Raw genomic sequence first — 18,110 nt, 5'->3', positions numbered from 1 at the left:
GTGTGTAATGTGAAGTGAACCTGTGCATGTTGGTGTTCCCGTGGTTATAGCGGGGCCAAGTTCTTCCAGAGAAACACAGACTGGCTTTTGGAACATAGAGCAGTACAGCAGAGGAACAGGCCCCTCAGTCACAGTGTTATGCCATTCTAATTAAATTAGTAATGAAATGCTCAACTAAACTAATCTTTTCTGCCTACACAATGTCCATATTCCCCCTCCATCTCCTGTACGTCCATGTGTCTGTCTTAAATGAGCTTCTTCAGCAGCTTTTTGCCTTGTCCACCACCCCAGCAGTGTATTCCAGATACCCACGCTCTGTTTAAAAATATTTGCCCCAAGCATCTCCTTTTAACTTCTCCCTCTCACCTTAAATACGTTCCCTTTCTTGTTAGAAACAACCCAAGTTTGTCCATCCTCTTGTTACAGCCCATGCCTTGTAACCCAGACAGCATCCTGTACGCCTTTTCTGCACCCTCTCCAAAACCTCGACATTCTTCCAATAATGGGACAACAAGTACTGTGTGTAACACTCCAGATGCAGCCTAGAGTTTTATTAAGCTGCAACATAACTTCTTGACTTTTGAACTCAATTTCTTGACTAATAAAGGCGAGCCTGTGGTACAAATTCTTTAGTAGCTTGTCAGCTTGTGTTGTCACTTCAGGGAGTTACGGACTTGGATCCTAAGATCTTACCACACATCAACACTGTTAAGGATCTTTACGTATGACTGCCCAGAGCATAACATCTGACATTTGGCCAGGGACAGCAGGGTTCCAGTACGGAAACCTGCAGCGCCCATTAGTCACAGGTTTCCAGCCAGAGTAAGTCTTATGACCAGCACCCTTTGTCTTCAGTGGACAAGCCACACAGCCAAGTCACTGTGGATCCCGTGCGTCTTAATCTTCCACAACTCTACCTTTATCAACCATTTTCATCACCTCCTCAAAAAACTCAATCAAGCTCGTAAGATATGACTTGCCCTGCACAAAGCAATGCTGGCTGTCTCTAATTGGGCCATAGTTTTCAAAATGCTCATAACTCCAATCCCAAAGAACCTTCTTCAGTAATTTCCTTACAACTGACTTGAGACTCACCAGTCTACAATTTCCAGGATTATTTCTGGGTCCCTTCATGAATAATAGAACAACATTAGCTACTCACGGCCTTCCAGAACTCATTGGAATTTAGAAGATTGAGGGGGGTCTTATTGAAACGTATAAAATCCTAAAGGGATTGGACAGGCTAGATGCAGGAAGATTGTTCCCGATGTTGGGGAAGTCCAGTACGAGGGGTCACAGTTTGAGGATAAAGGGGCAGCCTTTTAGGACCGAGATTAGGAAAAACTTCCTCACACAGAGCGTGGTGAATCTGTGGAATTCTCTGCCACAGGAAACAGTTGAGGCCAGTTCATTGGCTGTATTTAAGAGGGAATTAGGTAAGGCCCTTGTGGCTAAAGGGGTCAGGGGGTATGGAGGGAAGGCTGGTACAGGGTTCTGAATTGGATGATCAGCCATGATCATACTGAATGGCGGTGCAGGCTCGAAGGGCCAAATGGCCTACTCCTGCACCTATTTTCCATGTTTCTATGTTTCTAGAACCTTACCTGGTCAAAGGCTCATCAATCTCTTCTCAAGCCTCTCTCAGTAACCTGAGGTACGTCCCATCAGGGGATATACCATCTTATCCATCTTAGTTAGCAAATTATTGGTAAGTTCCACTTTCTTGCTGTGTTGATGATTCCGTCACTTCCATAGAAACCATAGAAACTACAGCACAGAACAGGCCTTTTGGCCCTTCTTGGCTGTGCCGAACCATTTTCTGCCTAGTCCCACTGACCTGCACACGGACCATATCCCTCCATAGACCTTCCATCCATGTATCTGTCCAATTTATTCTTAAGTGTTAAAAAAGAAACTGCATTTACCACCTCGTCTGGCAGCTCATTCCATACTCCCACCACTCTCTGTGTGAAGAAGCCCCCTCTAATGTTCCCTTTAAACTTTTCCCCCCTCACCCTTAACCCATGTCCTCTGGTTTTTTTTCTCCCTTTGCCTCAGTGGAAAAAGCCTGCTTGCATTCACTCTATCTATACCCATCATAATTTTATATACCTCTATCAAATCTCCCCTCATTCTTCTACGCTCCAGGGATTAAGGTCCTAACCTATTCAACCTTTCTCTGTAACTCAGTTTCTCAAGTCCTGGCAACATCCTTGTAAGCCTTCTCTGCACTCTTTCAACCTTATTTATATCCTTCCTGTAATTTGGTGACCAAAACTGAACACAATACTCTAGATTCGGCCTCACCAATGCCTTATACAACCTCATCATAACATTCCAGCTCTTATACTCAATACTTTGATTAATAAAGGCCAATGTACCAAAAGCTCTCTTTACGACCCTATCTACCTGTGACGACACTTTTAGGGAATTTTGTATCTGTATTCCCAGATCCCTCTGTTCCACTGCACTCCTCAGTGCCTTACCATTAACCCTGTATGTTCTACGTTGGTTTCTCCTTGCAACATGCAATACCTCACACTTGTCTGTATTAAACTCCATCTGCCATTTTTCAGCCCATTTTTCCAGCTGGTCCAAGTCCCTCTGCAGGCTCTGAAAACCTTCCTCACTGTCTACTACACCTCCAATCTTTGTATCATCAGCAAACTTGCTGATCCAGTTTACCACATTATCATCCAGATCATTGATATAGATGACAAATAACAATGGACCCAGCACTGATCCCTGTGGCACACCACTAGTCACAGACCTCCACTCGGAGAAGCAATTCTCTACCACCACTCTTTGGCTTCTTCCATTGAGCCAATGTCTAATCCAATTTACCACCTCTCCATGTATACCTAGCGACCGAATTTTCCTAACTAACCTCCCATGCGGGACCTTGTCAAAGGCCTTACTGAAGTCCATGTAGACAATATCCACTGCCTTCCCTTCATCCACTTTCCTGGTAACCTCCTCGAAAAACTCCAATAGATTGGTCAAACATGACCTACCACGCACAAAGCCATGTTGACTCTCCCTAATAAGTCCCTGTCTATTCAAATGCTTGTAGATTCTGTCTCTTAGTACTCTCTCCAATAACTTACCTACTAGCGACGTTAAACTTACTGGCCTATAATTTCCCGGATTACTTTTCGATCCTTTTTTAAACAATGGAACAACATGAGCCACTCTCCAATCCTCCGGCACCTCACCTGTAGACAGCGACATTTTAAATATTTCAGCCAGGGCCCCTGCAATTTTAACACTAGTCTCCTTCAAGGTCCAAGGGAACACCCTGTCAGGTCCCAGGGATTTATCCACTTTAATTTTCCTCAAGACAGCAAGGACCTCCTCCTTTTCGATCTGTACAGTTTCCATGATCTCACTACTTGTTTCCCTTAATTCCATAGACTTCATGCCAGTTTCCTTAGTAAATACAGATGCAAAAAACCTATTTAAGATCTCCTCCATTTCCTTTGGTTCCGCACATAACCAACCACTCTGATCTTCAAGAGGACCAATTTTACCCCTTACAATCCTTTTGCTCTTAATATACCTGTAAAAGCTCTTTGGATTATCCTTCACTTTGACTGCCAAGGCAACCTCATGTCTTCTTTTAGCCCTCCTGATTTCTTTCTTAAGTATTTTCTTGCACTTCTTATACTCCTCAAGCACCTTATTTACTCCCTGCTTCCTAAGCATGTCATACAACTCCCTCTTCTTCTTTATCAGAGTTGCAATATCCCTTGAGAACCAAGGTTCCTTATTCCTATTCACCTTACCTTTAATCCTGACAGGAACATACAAATTCTGCGCTCTCAAAATTTCTGCTTTGAAGGCTTCCCACCTACCAATCACATCCATGCCAGAGAACAACCTGTCCCAATCCACGCTTTTTAGATCCTTTCTCATTTCTTCAAATTTGGCCTTCTTCCAGTTAAGAACCTCAACCCTAGGACCAGATCTATCCTTGTCCATGATTAAGTTGAAACTAATGGTGTTATGATCACTGGAACCAAAGTGCTCCCCTACACAGACTTCTGTCACTTGTCCTAACTCATTTCCTAACAGGAGATCCAATATTGCATCCCCTCTAGTTGGTCCCTCTATATATTGATTTAGAAAACTTTCCTGAACATAATTTACAAACTCTAAACCATCTAGACCCCTAACAGTATGGGAGACCCAATCAATATATGGAAAATTAAAATCCCCTACCACCACAACTTTATGTTTCCTGCAGTTGCCTGCTATCTCTCTGCAGATTTGCTCTTCCAATTCTCTTTGACTATTCGGTGGTCTGTAATACAATCCCACTAATGTGGCCATACCTTTCCTGTTTCTCAGCTCCACCCACAAGGACTCAGTAGACAAGCCCTCTAATCTGTCCTGCCTGAGCACTGCTGTAATATTTTCCCTAACAAACTTCACTGACAACTTGATGGTTGTTAGCTAGATTTGATTTGTCCTGATTGTTTTGAATAAATAGGGGTGATTTTTCCGTATTTTGGGTGGACGTCAGTGTTGAAACTGCACTGAGCCTGGTGGATTGAATGGAAATGGGAGGAGCAAGGATAAATGTTTCCTTGGCAGAGGAGTCTACAATCAGAGGTCAGTGTCAGTGTCGAGAAAAGGAGATGGTTCTTTACCCAGTGGGGCTTTTTCGCTCTGGATGCCGTGGAGGCTTGGTCACTGGGGTCATTCGAAACATGGGCTGACAGATTTCTGGGTAGTCATAGTAGTGTTAGTCATACGAATCAAGGGAGATGGGGAAGAAGAAGGGCAGGTTTGTAGTTCAGCTCCTGCTCCTGTTTCTTGTGTCTTAGTCCTTGCCTAGTTAGTCGATCAGCAAGTAAGAGGTGAATTCTGATTGTTTGGGGAGAATTCCCTGATATTAAACTGAACTATTGAACACCGAATTATATGAAACACTGTGAGAAAGGGAGTTAGGGCAGATTTGTTCATTTGTTGGGAGGCGTGGGATCCAAGGAGACATTGCTTTGTGGATCCAGAACTGACTTGCCCACAGAAGGCAAAGAGTGGTTGTAGACGGGTCATATTCTGCATGGAGGTCGGTGACAAGTGGTGTGTCTCAGGGATCTGTTCTGGGACCCTTACTCTTCGTGATTTTTATAAATGATCTGGATGAAGAAGTGGAAGGATGAATTAGTAAATTTGCTGATGACACAAAGGTTGGGGGTGTTGGGGGTGTGGAGGGCTGTCAGAGGTTACAGTGGGACATTGATAGGCTGCAAACCTGGGCTGAGAAGTGGTAGATGGAGTTCAACACAGATAAAAGTGAAGTAGTTCATTTTGGTAGGTCAAATAAGATGGCAGAATATACTATTAATGATAAGGCTCTTGGCAGTTTGGAGGATCAGAGGGATCTTGGGGTCCAAGTCCATAGGACACTCAAAGTTGCTGCGCAGGTTGACTCTGTGGTTAAGAAAGCATATGGTGCATTCGTCTTCATCAATCGTGGGATTGAATTTAGGAGCTGAGAGGTAATGTTGCAGCTATATAGGACCCTGGTCAGACCCCACTTGGAGTACTGTGCTCAGTTCTGGTCGCCTCACTATAGGAAGAATGTGGAAACCATAGAGAGTGTGCAGAGGAGATTCACAAGGATGTTGCCTGGATTGGGGAGCATGCCTTATGAGAATAGGTTGAGTGAACTCGGCCTTTTCTCCTTGGAGCAATGGAGGATGAGAGGTGACCTGACAGAGGTATGTAAGATGATGAGAGGCATTGATCGTGTGGATAGTCAGAGGCTTTTTCCCAGGGCTGAAGTGGCTAACACGAGAGGGCACAGTTTTAAGGTGCTTGGAAGTAGGTACAAGGGAGATGGCAGGGGTAAGTTCTTTACTCAGAGAGTGGTGACTGCGTGGAATGGGCTGCCAGCGACGATGGTGGGGGCGGATATGATACGGTCTTTTAAGAGACTCCTGTACAGGTATATGAAGATCAGAAAAATAGAGGGCTATGGGTAACCCTAGGTAATTTCTCTGGTAAGGACATGTTCGGCACAGCTTTGTGGGCCGAAGGGCCTGTATTGTGCTGTAAGTTTTCTACGTTTCTATGTTATGTGCCGAGTCGTATAACGTGGGTGATCATGGTCTTTCCATGACTGTGATTGTTCTTGGCCAAGAATCTTGCCCAAGGGTGACCTGCTGGCTAGTGGGGGGAAGGAACCCCTTACACCTCTTTTCGTAGAGACGTACCTCCACCTCGCCACCCTAGGGCAGATTACAACGTTAAAGTGACATCTGTTGAGAGTATTAAAGATGCGTGCAATTTTATTGGACAGCTTAGAATAAAGTTACAGTTGAGAGTGAACACATTTATATACTCTGCACTAGAAGGTAAGTTACGTGTTCCAGATCAAGGGTTTTTGCTGAACGAACAAGTGAAGATGCTTACACTGCACAAAGTATGGATGCTGTCCTGAAGTTTCACAGCCTTTCAGTTTTGTGGGGATTTTGCTTTCTCAAAGGAAAATGGAGTATGTAATTTACCTTTTGTTCTTTCTCCAGATTACGTGAAGAGTTCGGTCTGCAGCTCCAGCACATGTTCCCTGAACAGCAGTGAGAATCCATACGCTACCATCAAAGACCCACCAGCGCTGGCCTGCAAACACTCTGAAAGCAGCTATGTGGAGATGAAGTCCCCCGTCCGCAGGGACCCTCTCTACACGGAGAGTGAGACCACCAAAAACAGAAACGTCTATGAAGTTGGCAAGTGCATATCAGGAACCTCACAATATTTTTAGAAAAATGCTCGAAGTTTTGACTTTATGTCGTGCCACATGTCATAACTCCAAGGAGTGGTTATATAACCACCAGAGTTTATTTTGCATGCTTGTTCCTGCTGCCTTCATTCCAGTGCCAACACACACTGTCCTGGAGACCCTGCCTCATTACCTGACTTCTTGCCTCATGTCAATTCTCTCAGATCAGGCTTTTGTATTGGACCTGCCATTTATTGAGTTCTTGCAGATTCCAGAGTCTTGACTCAGAATTTGTTCCTTCATTATCTCGTCCTTGGTTGAACTCAGTACCCATGCCAGGATACCAACAGGGTTAAGGCTTGGTACTGGACACACCCTTGGATCAACCTTCCGATCAATTTCCAGTGACTTTTCCATGTGGAAATATCAGGAGAATGATGCAGGGTCTCATTCACTGCTCTGTTCAGATGCCTGATTTCTACACCGGTGTGGGGGAGTGTTGAGTGCATCTGATTAATCATCATGCTGATAGGGATATGGTGGGGGCTCTGGCCTTCTCCAGTCACTTCAGCAGTCAGCACATAGCTGAATGTGTGGCCTCCTTCCTACTTCTCCCAGTCCGAAGTCACTATTGAGTCAACACATTAATCTAGTCTAGTAAAAATTAAGAATCAGAATCAGGTTTATTATCACTGGCATATGTTGTGAAATTTGTTGTTTTATGGCAGCAGTACAGTGCAATACATAAAGTATACTATAAATTATAATAAATATATATTTAAAAATTAAATGAGTGGTGCAAAAATAGTGAGGTAGTGTACGTGGGTTCATAGTGCATTCAGAAATCTGGTGGCAGAGGGTTAAAGCTGTCCTAAAGCACTGAGTGTGTCACTTTGAACGTTTGCCTGTGGCAGCTTAGAACTCCTAAAGCCAATTCATGTAGTGACCAAGTGATGTAAGATGGAGATATATGGGGTACTTACTTTGGAGAAGACAAGGTCTGTGTGTGGGATGTGGGAATTCTGGGAGACCTCCTGGCCTCCCGTTTAACCACATCTGCACCGAGCTGCAGCTCCTCAGAGAACGTGTGAAGGAACTGGAGCTGCAACTCGATGACCTTAGAGAAACTGAGGAGTTGATAGATAGTCACCCCAAGGTTGCAGGAGGCCGGTTAAAGGGTGGCTGTCTAGGGAGGGAAGGGAAATAGAGAACCGGTACAGAATACCCTTGTGCCCATTCCCCTCAATAACAAGCATACCATTTTGGGGGGGGGGGGTAAGAAGGCACACTAGAGGGGTGCCACAACACAACGGATGGGTTTCTGTCACTGAGTCTAGCACTGTGGCTCAGAAGGGAAGGGGGACAAGGAGAAATGCAGTGGTGAGAGGAGATTCCATCATTAGAGGCGTACATTGGAGATTCTGTGGACATGGTACAGAGACCCAAATGGTATGTTGGGAGGTGGTGAGGTGGGGTTTTGACATACCACAGGTGATCTGCAGTGGCTAGGTCTCTGGCACTGAGTCTAGCACTGTGGCTCAGAAGGGAAAGGGGAAAAGAAAGGGAATAAAGGGATCCTTTTCAGATTGGCCACCAGTATGTATTGGGACCACTTCTTTCTACGTTGAATGATGAAATTGATGCCACATTTGCAGACGATATGAAGGTATCGTTGAGGATGCAGAGAGGTAGTAGAAGGACTTAGACTCGGAGAATAGGCAAAGAGGTGACAGATGCAGTTTTGGAAAGTGTATGGCCATGCACTTTGGTAGAAGAAATAAAAGCATAGACTATTTTCTAAACAGACAGAAAATTCAAAAATCCAAGGCATAACCATATAACATATAACAATTACAGCACGGAAACAGGCCATCTTGGCCCTTCTAGTCCGTACTGAACTCTTACTCTAACCTAGTCCCACCGACCTGCACTCAGCCCATAACCCTCCATTCCTTTCCTGTCCATATATCTATCCAATTTAACTTTAAATGACAACATCGAACCTGCCTCAACCACTTCTGCTGGAAGCTCGTTCCACACAGCTACCACTCTCTGAGTGAAGAAGTTCCCCCTCATGTTACCCCTAAACTTTTGCCCTTTAACTCTCAACTCATGTCCTCTTGTTTGAATCTCCCCTACTCTCAATGGAAAAAGCCTATCCACATCAACTCTATCTATCCCCCTCATAATTTTAAATACCTCTATCAAGTCCCCCCTCAACCTTCTACGCTCCAAAGAATAAAGACCCAACTTGTTCAACTTTTCTCTGTAACTTAGGAGATGAAACCCAGGCAACATTCTAGTAAATCTTCTCTGTACTCTACCAAATGGATTCAAGAGTTCTTGTGCAGGATCACCTAAGGGTTAATTTGCAGGTCAGATCAGTGGTGAGGAAGGTGAATGCAATGTTAGTATTCCGTTCAAGAGGTCAAAGCAAGGATGTAATGCTGATGCTCTATATTTGGAATATTGTGATCAGTTTTAGATCCTGTATTTAAGAAAGGATATCCTGACATTGGAGAGGGTTTAAAGATGGTTCACAAGAATGATTCTGGGAATAAAAGGGTTATTGTATAGGCAGCGATTGAAGTGGGCCTGTACTCACTGGAATTTAGAAAAATGAAGGGGAATTTCATTGAAACCTATTGAATGTTGAAAGGCCTAGATAGAGTGATTGTTTCCTTTGGTGGGGGAGTCTAGGACCAGAGGGTAAAGCCTCAGAGGGACAGCCATCTAGAACAGAGATGAGGAGGAATTTTTCTCACCAGAAGGTGGTAAATTTCTGGAATTTGTTGCCACAGGCAGCTTTGGAGGCCAGGTCACTGGGTGCATTTAAGATGGAGTTTGATAGGTTCTTGATTAGTCAGGATGTGAAAGGTTACGGGTAGAAGGCAGAGGAATGGGGCTAAGAGGGAAATGAATCAGCCATGATAAACTGGCACAACAGACCTGATAGGTCGAGTGGCTTAATTCTGCTCTGTCTTATGAGTATAAGCTGGCAGGCGATAGATGAGGACGAAGGTGGGTGGGGGGAGGGAGATGAAGTAAGAAGCTAGGAGGTGTTAGGTGGAAGAGGTAAAGGGCTGAAGAAGAAGAAGGAATTTGATACGAGAAGAGAGTGGATCTTGGGAGAAAGCAAAGACACCAGAGGGAGACGATGGGCGGGGAGGAGAAGGGGTAAGAGTGGAACCAGAATGAGGAATGGAAAAAGAGAGAAGGGGGAAAGGGGAGAAATTAAATTGAAGTTAGAGAAATCAATGTTCATGCCCTCAAGTTGGAGACTACCCAGATGGAATATGAAGTGTTGCTCTTAAACCTGAGTTTGGCCTCATCATGGCAGTAGAGGAGACCATGGACTGACATATTAGAATGGGAATGGGAAGTCGAATTGAAATGATTGGCCACTGGGAGTAGAGATAACCAAGGAAATTATCGACCAGTGAGTCTTACTTCAGTGGTAGGCAAGTTGTTGGAGAACTGAGAGGCAGAATTTATGAGCATCTGGAGAAACATAATCTGATTTGGAATAGTCAGCATGGCTTTGTCAAGGGCAGGTCATGCCTTACGAGCCTGATTGAATTCTTTGAGGATGTAACAAAACACATTGATGAAGGTAGAGCAGTGGATATAGTGTATATGAATTTCAGTAAGGCATTTGATAAGGTTCCCATGCAAGGCTCCTTCAGAAAGTAAGGAAGCATGGGATCCAAGGAGACCTTGCTTTGTGGATCCAGAATTGGCTTGCCCACAGAAGGCAAAGTGTGGTTGTAGATGGTTCGTATTCTGCATGGAGGTTGGTGACCAGTAATGTTCTGCAGGGATCTGTTCTGGGACCCCACCCCTTTGTGATTTTTATAAATGACCTGGATGAAGAAGTAGAAGGGTGGATTAGTAAATTTGCTGATGACACAAAGCTTGGGGGTACTGTGGGACATCAATAGGATGCAGAACTAGGCTATGTGGCAGATGGAGTTCAACCCAGATAAGTCTGAAGTGGTTCATTTTGGTAGGTCAGATTTGAAGACAGAATATAGGATTAATGATAAGACTGTTGGCAGTGTGGAGGATCAGAGAGATATTTGGTCCATGTCCATAGGACACTCAAAGCTGCTGCACAGGTTGACAGTGTTGTTAAGAAGGCCTATGGTGTGTTGTCCTTCATCAACCGTGGAATTGCGTTCAAGAGCCGTGAGGTAATGTTACAGTTATATAGGACCCTGGTCAGACCCCACTTGGAGTACTGTGCTCAGATCTGGTCACCTCACTACATGAGGGATGTGGACACTATAGAGAGAGTGCAGAGGAGATTTACAAGGATGTTGCCTGAATTGGAGGGCATACCTTATGAGAATAGGTTGAGTAAACTTGGCCTTTTCTCCTTGGAGTGATGGAGGATGAGAGGTGACCTGATAAGGGTGTATAAGATGACATGAGCCATTGATTGTGTGGATAATCAGAGGCTTTTTCCCAGGGCTGATATGGTTAACACGAGTGGGCACAGTTTTAAGGAGCTTGGAAGTAGGTACAGTGGGGATGTCTGGGATAAGATTTTCACACAGAGTGTTGGGTGTGTGAAATGAACTGCCGGCGAACGTGATAGAGGCGGATACAATAGAATATTTTAAGTGCCTCTTAGATAGGTACATGGAGCTTAGAAAAATAAAGGGCTATGCAGTAGGGTAGTTCCAGACAGTTTCTAGAGTAGGTTACACGGTCGGCACAACATTGTGGGCTGAAGAACCAGTAATGTGCTGTGGATTTATGTTCCATGTTCTGTAGGAAATCCCACCTTTGTGGCAGATAGAGCAAAGTTGCTCAATGAACTGGTCCCCAAATCTGCGTCGGGTAACAAGCGATTTTTGTTTCTCCTCTCTAGAGCCAACTGTCAGTGTGGTGCAGGGTGGTCAGGCACCTACCCCAAGCTGCAGTCAGAATCCCTATGACCTCCCGAGGAACAGCCACATCCCAAGTCACTACGACCTGTTGCCAGTGAGGCACAGCCCAGTACGTGTCTCTGGAGATAAACACCAGCCAATCAAAGAATGACTATGGTCAGCTCACCCAACTTCAGCATCTATTGCTTGCGACAAGAGGTGGCAGAGAAGACTATCTTTTTGCCCTAACATATGCTGAAACTCAAAGATGACTTGAAAATAAACTGATTATGAACTTAACATTGACACTGGCACTCAGCCAGCCTCCTGGGACTTCCTGCATGATTTCAAGGAAAGATATTTAATTTAATCAAATGAAAAGGCTCAAGTCCAAACCAGATATTGACTATTGTTTCTGAAATAAAAGTTTGCTGTCACTGCCAAGTTCAGGGTTAAACTAACACCAAGGTGAGGTGAGGGAAACGATTAAAACTGACAGCAATAAACTGAGCATCAGAAGTACAAATTCATTATTGGTGGAAGTTCAGAACAAAATCTGGCAAACGTTGCTCTAAATTTAATTAAATATTTTATTGCCATAATTCTGATGACATTGAACTAGTGCCACGGTTTAATAGGATTAGACAAGTGTGGCCACAGTGTAACTCACCATTCTGGTTCTGTTCTTCAAGATGTGGTAGGGTCTTCCTTAAAGGACAGCATGAGATGTGTGCCGGGTTAAATCGTTTAATAACATACTGAAGGAGAAATGAAGGCGAGCAGTTTCCACCTGTATTTTTCATGTTCAGAGTGCCATGGGCTGGATTTCATTGTAAATTAGTGGTCTGGAGATGTTGAGGTTTGAAGATTCAGGGGAGTTAAATTTAAATTTCAGACCATTCATGCTTGGATGGCCCATGAGGATTAATTTGCCGGCCAGGTTCATCTGTGACCTGTCTTATCCGCCTGCTTGATAACTTAACTTGGAATAGATACTGTGCTGAAACGAACATCACACATAGAGGGAGTCCTGAGCAGGTGTGCCACACATCTTATCACACTATTGAAGACATGAAGAACATAGGTTTGCCACTGTCATGAATAATTACTAGGGGAATTACAGTGAAGGTTGCAACATTCACTGACAAATCATGTATAGGAACAGTTAGAAGCTCCACAATAGAGTGTGTTTCTAATCACAGCCTCCACAGCAAGAACCGGTGGAGTCTCCGAGATCAATGAGCGGTTTTGGCTACAGCCACCATTCAGGTTCTTCTTTTAGATGGTTTCAATGCCTCTCTCAGGAGGCTGACCAGTCCCTTTGCCGAGGTTGTTTTGTGTGTGAGAATGTGTGTGTGTGTACACACGTACGTATGTACGTACAAAACAAAGTACAATTAAATGGCAAGTGAGTGTATGGTAAAGCAGCCATAAATGGCATGGACTCAGTCCTTGTAGCTATAGAAGAGATTGAGAAAGTCGTGGTACCAGTACAACTGCTGCTGCGCCATCAACATTCTTTGGGAGGAACTTTTCCTTAGAGCAATAAAATGTGATCACTTTATATTTTAAAAATCTACAGATTGACACTGACGTTAATACATTATTCAGGTTGAGTCATGTTAACATGGAGTATGTTTGGGATTCCCCAGTTGGAGGTCTATAAATAATGAAAAAAGAATGTTTCCAGTTAGAGAGGGAAAACAGATTTCATGCAGCCTGATTGTACAGTTACAGTAACAATTCAGGGTCCTTGAAACAGAGTCCTTATCTAAAACATTCAGAGTATACATGCATGGTTTGTGATTTTATAAGTTAGTAATTATTTTGCTATTGTCTGGCTTTGCATATCTGTAATTGAACAGCAAACCAACGCAGCAGGGTAGTCAAATCATTTCTCACTTCAATAGTTCCATTGTTCTCTGTTTGTTATACTATTTTTGGATGAAGTTTATTAAAACTAAGATATTCCCATTAAATGTTGGTCTGGGTTTGATAGTACTAAAATGTGACACTGTTGATTTTTTTTTACGTTACCTGCCATGCGAAGTATTCCCTCCCTTATTGTTACTTTATATGAAGTTGTAAAAGCTGGTTGGATGAAATGGGTTAAATTTACTCCTAAGAAGGAAAAAGAGATCTCTGAAAAAGTTACAAAACAGAGAATTTGCTGTAACCATGTCCAGATGAGATTCAAGGGAACAGCTAGCAGAATGGGAAATACAGAAAGAGCAGAAAGACTCCTGTGAGGAAAACTGGCAAATAGAATTTCGAAACTGTAGACTGAGTTTCAGTGATTCTTGTAACAGAGAGTTATTCTGTTGTTACAAGATGATTACATGTCACTCACCAACTTCATTTATCAGGAACTTCAGCTTTAAGTTTACAGTATTTTTCCCCATTGCAATAAAATGTTTAGGAGTTAAGTTGTTAAAACTTTACATCAGACCCTAGTTTTGAATAAAGCAGGAGTTCCCACTCTGGGGTCCAAATACCTTGCTTAATGCTATTGGTTCATGGCATAAAAAACAGTTGGGAACCCCAGTTATAGAGGGTAACTAAACATTTTAAGCTTTTTCACCTTGAAAAATGATGGGGGAATAAACTAGGAACAGAAATCAAATCAGTCGTTGCTGTCAGTTAATCCCTTCAAGGTCCTGGTGAGGATAAACCAAAATGACAGGATTACATCAGTATAATCACATCAAATAAGGAGTTGTGCAAATCAAGGAATTGTCTACAAAAAATGCACAGAGTAATTGATTACTTGATGAATATTATTTTCAATAAAGGTTAGGAGAAATTGTGCAGGATTTGTGTAGGAGGGAGGTTGGTGTGCAGCAATGGCCATCGCCAAACAGTTACCACATCCAGTTCAATGTTTTGTAGTAGATACAATTTTGAATTAGAAAAGGAGCAGTAATCATGGGGTTAAAGTAGTTTATGTTTAATGAATAGTTGGCTACAAAGCCGAGTGTTGAACAAAATTAATTCCTAAGAACAAGGAAGAAGTAGGGTTTAGTTGTGTAAGAAAACAGTTGGGTGAAAGTTCCATATGATGTTTCTGGGTTCTTCAGTTCACTGCTGTGCACATCTGTGAAACTAACCCACAAAGAAAACCCCGACAGTCAGTCGGTATTAGCATGATTGGCTGCCTATTTGCCCAGGAACGGTGTACCTATCAATATGAAGCCACAGCAAAACTACTTCAGAAAGAAAAGAAAAGGAAGACTTTCATTTCAACTGCCGTTGGGGCCATTCCAAAGTCTCTGCATCTTCATATTCCACTTTGTTTGAAAGGTTTTGTTTGGGCAGATCCTCACAGCAATTTGGAGTTCGAGGATTGGCAATGTTCTTTTCCATTTAAAATTGAGGACCAACCAGCAACTTATCAGTAGATTATACTTCCCAATGTACAGAAGTGTGAAAGTCATCTATGAATTTGAGCAGCTTTAATATAGCGCCCTTTATGATAGCTGCTCAGATCTTAGCCTTTGGCTGATGCTCACGTTATTTTTCTTTAACCAAAACAAGGTATATAGAGGTGAGCGGTGCCGGCTCCATGAACAGAACAGGTGGCACAATAATTCCATTGTTTAAAGAACTACTTTGTCAAACATTTGCTGTTGTCACATTAAAAATAAATATTACTTTCACCAGAACTATATTTTATGCTTTTTTATTTGTAATTACTTTATTCTGTCCCTTTAGGACAGTGTTTGTGGTGGGGACAGTCAGTTCTACGCAGGTAGTTGTTGCATTGTTCACAACCTCCTGCAGATCACTTCCTGGTTTTACTATTGGGAAGGAGTCAATCCAATAGATTGCTACTTTCGTTAAAAACTGATTACAAAAAACGCTGTCCATTTCAAAACTGACTTCATGAAAGAGATTAGAAGGTATTACCATGAGGCTCAGTGCTAGGCTCCTTGTTTTTCTTGACATATCGCGATCTCACACAAAAGTGTATGAGGTACGAAGCTAGCAATATGGTTATCAGGGGAATAAGTTCAAATCTGCTGCCACAGATCAGGGTGCTTAAGTAAGCGCAAAAGTACAAATGAAATTCAATCTCTAGAATTGTGAAACATAGAAAATAGGTGCAGGAGTAGGCCATTCGGCCCTTCGAGCCTGCACCGCCACTTATTATGATCATGGCTGATCATCCAACTCAGAACACCACCCCAGCCTTCCCTCCATACCCCCTGACCCCCGTAGCCACAAGGGCCATATCTAACTCCCTCTTAAATATAGCCAATGAACTGGCCTCAACTGTTTCCTGTGGCAGAGAATTCCACAGATTCACCACTCTCTGTGTGAAGAAGTTTTTCCTAATCTCGGTCCTAAAAGGCTTCCCCTCTATCCTCAAACTGTGACCCCTCGTTCTGGACTTCCCCAACATCGGGAACAATCTTCCTACATCTAGCCTGTCCAATCCCTTTAGGATCTTATACGTTTCAATCAGATCCCCCCTCAATCTTCTAAATTCCAACGAGTACAAGCCCAGTTCATCCAGTCTTTCTTCATATGAAAGTCCTGCCATCCCAGGAATCAATCTGGTGAACCTTCTCTGTACTCCCTCTATGGCAAGGATGTCTTTCCTCAGATTAGGGGACCAAAACTGCACACAATACTCCAGGTGTGGTCTCACCAAGGCCTTGTACAACTGCAGTAGTACCTCCCTGCTCCTGTACTCAAATCCTCTCGCTATAAATGCCAGCATACCATTCGCCTTTCTCACCGCCTGCTGTACCTGCATGCCCACTTTCAATGACTGGTGTATAATGACACCCAGGTCACGTTGCACCTCCCCTTTTCCTAATCGGCCACCATTCAGATAATAATCTGTTTTCCTATTTTTGCCACCAAAGTGGATAACTTCACATTTATCCACATTAAATTGCATCTGCCATGAATTTGCCCACTCACCCAACCTATCCAAGTCACCCTGCATCCTCTTAGCATCCTCCTCACAGCTAACACTGCCACCTAGCTTCGTGTCATCCGCAAACTTGGAGATGCTGCATTTAATTCCCTCATCCAAGTCATTAATGTATATTGTAAACAACTGGTGTCCCAGCACTGAGCCTTGCGGTACCCCACTAGTCACCGCCTGCCATTCTGAAAAGGTCCCGTTTATTCCCACTCTTTGCTTCCTTTCTGCTAACCAACTCTCCACCCACACCAATACCTTACCCCCAATACCGTGTGCTTTAAGTTTGCACACTAATCTCCTGTGTGGGACCTTGTCAAAAGCCTTCTGAAAACCCAAATATACCACATCCACTGGTTCTCCCCTATCCACTCTACTAGTTACATCCTCAAAAAATTCTATGAAATTCGTCAGACATGATTTTCCTTTCACAAATCCATGCTGACTTTGTCCGATCATTTCACCGCTTTCCAAATGTGCTGTTATCACATCCTTGATAACTGACTCCAGCAGTTTCCCCACCACCGACGTTAGGCTAACCGGTCTATAATTCCCCGGTTTCTCTCTCCCTCCTTTTTTAAAAAGTGGAGTTACATTAGCCACCCTCCAATCCTCAGGAACTAGTCCAGAATCTAACGAGTTTTGAAAAATTATCACTAATGCATCCACTATTTCTTGGGCTACTTCCTTAAGCACGCTGGGATGCAGACCATCTGGCCCTGGGGATTTATCCGCCTTCAATCCCTTCAATTTACCTAACACCACTTCCCTACTAACATGTATTTCGCTCAGTTCCTCCATCTCACTGGACCCTCTGTCCCCTACTATTTCTGGAAGATTATTTATGTCCTCCTTAGTGAAGACAGAACCAAAGTAATTATTCAATTGGTCTGCCATGTCCTTGCTCCCCATAATCAATTCACCTGTTTCTGCCTGCAGGGGACCTACATTTGTCTTTACCAGTCTTTTCTTTTTTACATATCTATAAAAGCTTTTACAGTCCGTTTTTATGTTGCCTGCCAGTTTTCTCTCATAATCTTTTTTCCCCTTCCTAATTAAGCCCTTTGTCCTCCTCTGCTGAACTCTGAATTTCTCCCAGTCCTCAGGTGAGCCACTTTCTCTGGCTAATTTGTATGCTGCTTCTTTGGAATTGATACTATCCCTAATTTCTCTTGTCAGCCACGGGTGCACTACCTTCCTTGATTTATTCTTTTGCCAAACTGGGATGAACATTTGTTGCAGTTCATCCATGCAACCTTTAAATGCTTGCCATTGCATATCCACCGTCAATCCTTTAAGTGTCATTTGCCAGTCTATCTTAGCTAATTCACGTCTCATACCTTCAAAGTTACCCCTCTTTAAGTTCAGGGGAAAATTCAGATGTTTCTGAATTAACATCCCTTGAAGCAATGAGTTTTTTTGGGGGGGGGGTCTTTAAACAATGCGGGGGGGGGGTACATAATAAAGGGGATAGAGGAAGAGGAGAAAACCAGAGATTCCTGAATCTATCAGGACAAAAAAAATTTAAGTGTATTAGATATAATGCTAGAACTGTATGAAGTACCATTTAGGG

At 43.2% G+C, this 18,110-nt stretch overlaps 1 protein-coding gene across 1 annotated transcript in view; it reads left to right on the top strand.

Moving 5' to 3' along the window:
• The window catches only part of megf11 (multiple EGF-like-domains 11), a 365,505-nt gene extending 353,729 nt beyond the window's left edge, over positions 1 to 11,776 (top strand). The window contains exons 20-21 of the mRNA XM_072277965.1: positions 6,537 to 6,737; positions 11,607 to 11,776. Of these exons, the coding sequence (XP_072134066.1) occupies positions 6,537 to 6,737; positions 11,607 to 11,776 (371 nt within the window). The remainder of the gene's footprint in view (positions 1 to 6,536; positions 6,738 to 11,606) is intronic.
• Positions 11,777 to 18,110: the final 6,334 nt, after the last annotated feature.

This window comes from Mobula birostris, chromosome 14 (assembly GCF_030028105.1).
Source record: "Mobula birostris isolate sMobBir1 chromosome 14, sMobBir1.hap1, whole genome shotgun sequence".
NCBI lineage: Eukaryota > Metazoa > Chordata > Chondrichthyes > Myliobatiformes > Myliobatidae > Mobula > Mobula birostris.
The sequence above is the reverse complement of the archived record's forward strand: the minus strand, read 5'-3'. Positions and strand labels throughout refer to the sequence as shown.